This window comes from Nicotiana tabacum, chromosome 9 (assembly GCF_000715075.1).
Source record: "Nicotiana tabacum cultivar K326 chromosome 9, ASM71507v2, whole genome shotgun sequence".
In the NCBI taxonomy this organism is placed as follows: Eukaryota; Viridiplantae; Streptophyta; class Magnoliopsida; order Solanales; family Solanaceae; genus Nicotiana; species Nicotiana tabacum.
In genome coordinates, this window is record NC_134088.1 from 126,284,031 (window position 1) to 126,289,974 (window position 5,944).

Consider the following 5,944-nt stretch of genomic DNA (forward strand, 5'->3'; position numbering starts at 1 on the left):
ATAAAGTACGGAGAATTTGAAACATTCAATATCCAAGAGCAGAAGGAACATATACTTTTTAAATAATACAAAAACTGAGGATTTTACAGCCTCTCTACTCCTCCGGAGTAGGGGTAAGGTCTGCGTACACATAATCCTTTTCAGACCCCATTTGTGGGATTACACTAGGTGGTGGTTGTTGTTGTACAAAAACTGAGAATTTTACTATTTCAGAGTCTCAAACGGCAAGTGAGATAACATCCAAACATGAAAAGTCACCTAAAGAAATGATAAATAATAAAATATGAGGTCACTAACAAAAGCATACATCATAACATAACTCATAGGATTTTCCAAATTATTGACAAAGTACAGATCTTTGTTATTGTTGGATGCATATACAACTGTAGACAGATCATAACTAACGTGAACATTTATCGATTCTATATTAGCTATATACATGAATGTGCAAGGAATACTAAGAGTAAAGTATCATTTGTTTTCTCTTAAACCTGTTATGGGTCGGAATGCAGCCAAGAACACAGATACCTTGGACAACAGAAAGCCGATAGTCCCAAGCATGAGATCTTTCGGTGTCAGCACACTGGAAATGTCTCCGAGGGCATATTTTGCTGCAGCTGTAGTAACTACAAGAGCCAATACTATGTTTAACACTGAACCTTTGAATCCTTTATTGGTCTGATCAAGAGTTTCTGTCTTGTTACTTGAAGTCAATTCTGAAGATGGTATAACATCAACAGACCTTTGCACGAGTAATAGATATAGAAATCCTCCGATACCACCTGTTAAGAAGGCGATTGCAGCCTTTTCCCCGGCTAAGAATGCAATGGACGAACCAGCAATAGTGAGGATTGCATCATAAAGCAATAAAGACAACTTCAAATCTGCATATTCCTTCATGGTGTCTTCATTTGATATCTTCTGAGTGCTAAGGGAATATGGTGGCGAAGTTTTCTCATTTAATGACACAATGTTGTCCTGGGAAAACTCAGTAATTGAACATGGTCTAAACTCTAACATGGAACTATTGCTTTTCTCGCCGAGCAAGACATCCTCGATATCAAAGTCATACTGGACAGCAGTACAGTCGGATAAATTCTTCTCATTTCCTACTGACTCAGAATTTAGCAGGGAAATGACAGTTATGCTCATGCCTCCAAGTCTCCACTGACCTGCTTATTCACATTGGAACAAAATATAGAGAACTCATGTTTGTTAATTTCCTTTTTGATGCTTAAATATGCATAATAGTAATCAAACTAATAGTTCACAATGAGCATCTTTTGACAAATTCATATTCTCATTTAGGCGCTTATAGTCCAGGTCCAATTGAAAGAGATACTGAGAACTAAGCACTCACTAAGTGTGTCACTAGTATATGCCGAAGTCTGAATCCCCATACCCCCAATCTCCTTCAAACTTGTCATTCTTCTTGTTCTATATGCAAATGATGTAATCATTTACTGCAAAATATTGGTGTAAATTTGACGAATGCTACTGTTGAGTAATCAGGATTCTTACTGAGGCAACCACTGTCAAAATGCAGTTTGGTGAATATCAAAATGCCAGATGTACTTTTCGGATAACTATGCATGTAACAGTTTGATCCCAAAGGCTTTTCTGGATATACTAACCTGATTCTGGGCTGATCCAAACAGCTGCAATTTTTCCAAGTTTAGGTCCCTCAAATATGAACTCATCTACAGAACCTCTTTGGAAGTGGAGAAGATCAGAACTCTGTGACTGTGCAGAATGGACATTCTCCAGACCAGTTGATATCTTCTGTAAGACTGAGTCGCCATTTTCATCTATCAAACAAAGCAGGACTTCAGAGTTTATGTCGGTGAGATCTGATCCATATGCGCTACTTGTTTGCAGCTTGACTTTGTACAAAGAATTGGACTTATCCAAATTTGAAAGATTGAGCATGTTTTCCAGCGACCAATCTCCACCGAATTTTATGTCAGTGGCTGGTAAAAGTCGGGAAGGTTTTACATAGTCCCGGAAATCTGAAAAATTGAGTTGCATGATTAAAGTGAGGAGCTGAAACAAATGTACTAGCATGAATAAGTGAATGAAACACCAGAGTCTGCACCTTGTTAGACATATATGAATCTAGATAAAGTGGTTTATTCAACTTTTTCTCTATTCAACTGAAGTGAAAGAATAACCAGAGCAGATTACATTACATAGCTGGACACCAACTTCATATATTTAGAAGCTAACAATGATCGTGCAATCATAGAGGTTTAACGCATCAAATCGTTCCATTCAACATCACTCCTATCATTTTTTTGACAAGTTTTATTCACAAAAGTGGCGCTTGGGAAGTGCTCAGACTAATCCATGTGATCATCTTTATCTTTATGAACATTTGAACTTTAGCTGCAGCTGACAGGTTTTTACTTTTTAGGCACTGCATAACACTCCCCACACGTGTTCAAACTTCCATAAAATTTCACATAATTTTTCCTCGGCATTTTGAACTCTCCTGATACCAATAAACAGAAAACCCAATTCATATTTTTTTATATCTATCTCATCTCCCTTGTCACAACATCAAAATTTCAAATCACAAACTACCCCCAAGTGAAAATTCCTCAACACCCTCAATAATACTCTTTCCCAAAGCTTAGCAGTAAAATATCATCAACTATTTCCAAGTTAGCTCATAACCTTATACTAACAAACTTAACAATTACTATAGCAACAAATTTATCACCATAAAAAGTTACAAACATTATCTATAACACCATGAAAAGTTACAAAACATAGAAAGAAAAAAAAAGTTTAAAACTTTCCAATTTCCTTCCAAAGTGTACCTTGAAAGTCTGATTTTTTGAAGTGAATCTTCCAAGAACAGCTGCAAATTCTTCTTATACGAATTGGTTTTATTGAATTCCTCACTGGAACTGCACTTTGAGTTGCAAAGATCAAATTTCTCATAAATAAAGACTCCATTTTTAGCTAATTTCTGTTCAGAAAATTCCTCACTGGTTTTTATTTGAGTGAGAGAAGCGTATGGTAATGGGACAACTAAAATATCTTTGAGGCCCAATATTAAAAGCCCAATAAACCTTTGGCACATTGGGTAAGCCCACTAAAGAGAAAGCCCATTGTGACTTCTATATAGTGCTAATCACCCGTGAAAAATTATAAATTATATTATGAAAATAAATCTTTTTCGTTATATATAAATGGTTATATCTCATTTGAATAGGGAAAGATTTTAGTGTAGTGATAAAAGGGATTCAAAAGTTATTTAGCTCGTATGCTTAAATCTCAATTATGAGAATTTAGTACTTTTTTGGATTCCGTAACAAAAGAGCTGAAACAACTACCGTTCGTATATGCTTTTAATAGAGATTCAACCTATATCATGAGTATGTTTGGTAGGTAAACGATCATAATTCAAATTATAGTGTTACGATTTTAAGTATCAGAATTCAATTGTATTGTCACGATTTTGAATTTTGAAAGAGTTTCTGACTGAGATGTGATGTGATCTTTTAAAAATATTAATAGCAATTTCTTGGACCGTTGGATTCTTTTAGCATAGGTTAAGTCAAAACATTATAGCAATAATAAAAAGAGGAAAGAGAATTAGTTTTTCCTTTATGTTTTTGGTAATGTTGCAAGATGAAAATAACAAAATATCGTTGCTTTATCGTTCATGTTTTTTTTATTTTATTCAAAACCAATAAACAAGTAAGATATTTTCTTATATATTAGGTGATGGTGTGGTTGAGAGGAAGAAAGGAAATAAACCTTATAGCATACAGTTTCCCTTATTAGAAATAAAGTTGAAATTTCTTAACAACTTGATCCGCTGTAGCACTGGTCAATTCATTCTCTATGTGAAAGAATCCGGGTTCAAATCCCGGCAGCGGAAATATGTTTTGGTGTTTATTTTTCTTGTTTTATGAAAAAAATAAAATGTTCCATATAGACCTTTTGATATTTTATCAATATCAAGTCTATAATTTTTTGCAGAGATACAAATTAATTATAAAAAGTTTAATTTAAGTTGGGGCGAAGAGTCGGACTGGCTCGGCTTCGACTAAAACTTGGCTTGACTCAACTTGAATCGATTTCGATCGAAATTCATCAATCGAAAAGCTCAATCAAAACTCAATTTAGTAAAATTCGAATTATACTGAACTAACTCGTTATTGAGCCATGTAATAATTACTTTAAATCTAAACTTTAGCAGTAAATTATCTAATTCTCAAGTTAGCTCGTAATCTCATAGGAGTACTACAAAGCATCAAAGCTTGCCTTTTAAGGCTTTAACAATTAGGGGTCGTTTGGTAGGAGTATTAGGGGAAAATAATATTTGTATTAGTTTTGATATTAGTAATCCCTTGTTTGGTAGTATTTTTCAACCCATGTGTATTAGTTATATATCCGATTTGATATTATCCTATGTATAATTAATACATAGCAAACTATGACATTAGTAATACTATGGTTTTTAATACATAGATAAGCATGTATACACTCCTATGTAATGCATGTTATTTTGATATATCAAACCAAACAGAATCTCCGCATAATTAATCTCAACATTACCTATATACTTTATTCAGTACTTTCCTATACAAAGAGGCGTATCCAGTGTAGAAGCTATGAGTTCAACTGAACCTATAGCTTTCGCTCATACTTTGTATTTTTGCCCGAAAAACCATTAAATATATACAAATAATAAATTTTGAACTCATTAAATTAGATAAGATGTGATAGAATTGCGAATTTAAACTTATAAAGTTTAAATCCTGAATCCGCATTTGCTTATACACCCTACTAAACGACCCCTTAAAACAAAAAGGCTGAAGCCTTTCCTTGGTGGACATCAAATGTAGACCCATAAACCTTAGCAAACACAATAACAATATAGTTGAGACTAATATCATTCCATGTGTGCTTCTAATAGAGTTTCAATCTATCTCATGAGAAACATATGGAAATGTGACAATTAGAATAGGGAGAAGTTTAAAAATAGCCAGATTTACAAGCAGTAACTGAAAAATAGTCACAGTTTCAAAAGTAATCAAAATTTAGCGGAAAGTAAAGATAAATCTGAACGAAAATACTGTTCAAAATCTGGAAAATATTCCAGCATAATATACTGGAGTTCCAGTATAATATGCTGCTCCGGCATAATATGCTGGAAGTTCATACACAGGTGCTTTAATCTCCAGTATATTATGCTGGAACTTTCCGTGTGTTGGAGTTCCAACATAATATGCTGGAAATTCATGCACAGGTGCACCAATCTCCAGTATATTATGCTGGAAATTTTCGTGTTGCAGCAAAATAGTGGCTATTTTTTAATAATTTTATAAACGTTGGCTATTTTTCAATTACCAGTCCGAAAACTGGCTAGCCCGTAATATTTTAACCCTAAAATATCTTTAAGGCCCAATATAAAAAGCCCAACAAACAAACTTTCGGCCCATCTTGAGAATTGGGTAAGCCCACATAAAGAGAAAGCCCATTGTGACTTCTATAGAGTGCTAATAACTCGTGAAAAATTATATTGTACAAATAGGACAAAAATAAATCTTTTTAGTTATATATAAATGATTGAATCCTACTTTCATGGAAAAAGATTTTAGTGTAATAATAAAAGGGATCCGAAAGTTACTTATAGATTATAGACTCAGATTTCAATTATGACAATTTAATACTTTTTTAATCCCCTATGACAAAAGAGTTGAAACAACTCACTCGTGTATATCTCATGAGGACGGTTTGGTAGGTAAATAATCACAATTTAAATTATACTGTCACGATTTTAAAAGATCATAATCTCAATTGTATTATCACGATTTTAAATGATCAGAATCTCAATTGTAATGTGATCTTTAAAAATATTAATAGTAATTGCTTGGACCGTTGGATCCTTTTAGCATAGGCTAAGTTAAAATATTATAACAACAAT

The 5,944-nt window shown here is 33.5% G+C and overlaps 1 protein-coding gene across 1 annotated transcript; it reads right to left on the reverse strand.

Annotated features, from left to right (window-relative positions):
- Positions 1-306: 306 nt before the first annotated feature.
- On the reverse strand, positions 307-3,010 carry LOC107761691 (uncharacterized). Its single transcript, XM_016579943.2, has 3 exons — positions 2,823-3,010; positions 1,635-2,009; positions 307-1,172 (listed from the first exon to the last, which is right to left on the reverse strand). Exons 1-3 carry the CDS (start codon positions 2,959-2,961, stop codon positions 472-474), a joined length of 1,215 nt encoding a protein of 404 aa, XP_016435429.1. The 5' UTR covers positions 2,962-3,010; the 3' UTR covers positions 307-471.
- Positions 3,011-5,944: the final 2,934 nt, after the last annotated feature.

Coding starts and splice junctions, on each gene's coding strand:
- LOC107761691 (XM_016579943.2), bottom strand. CDS start 2,961: ATGGAGTCTTTATTTATGAGAAATTTGATCTTTGCAACTCAAAGTGCA. Junction 2,010..2,822: donor CAAAAAATCAGACTTTCAAG/GTACACTTTGGA, acceptor TCAATTTTTCAG/ATTTCCGGGACTATGTAAAA. Junction 1,173..1,634: donor TTGGATCAGCCCAGAATCAG/GTTAGTATATCC, acceptor GTGAATAAGCAG/GTCAGTGGAGACTTGGAGGC.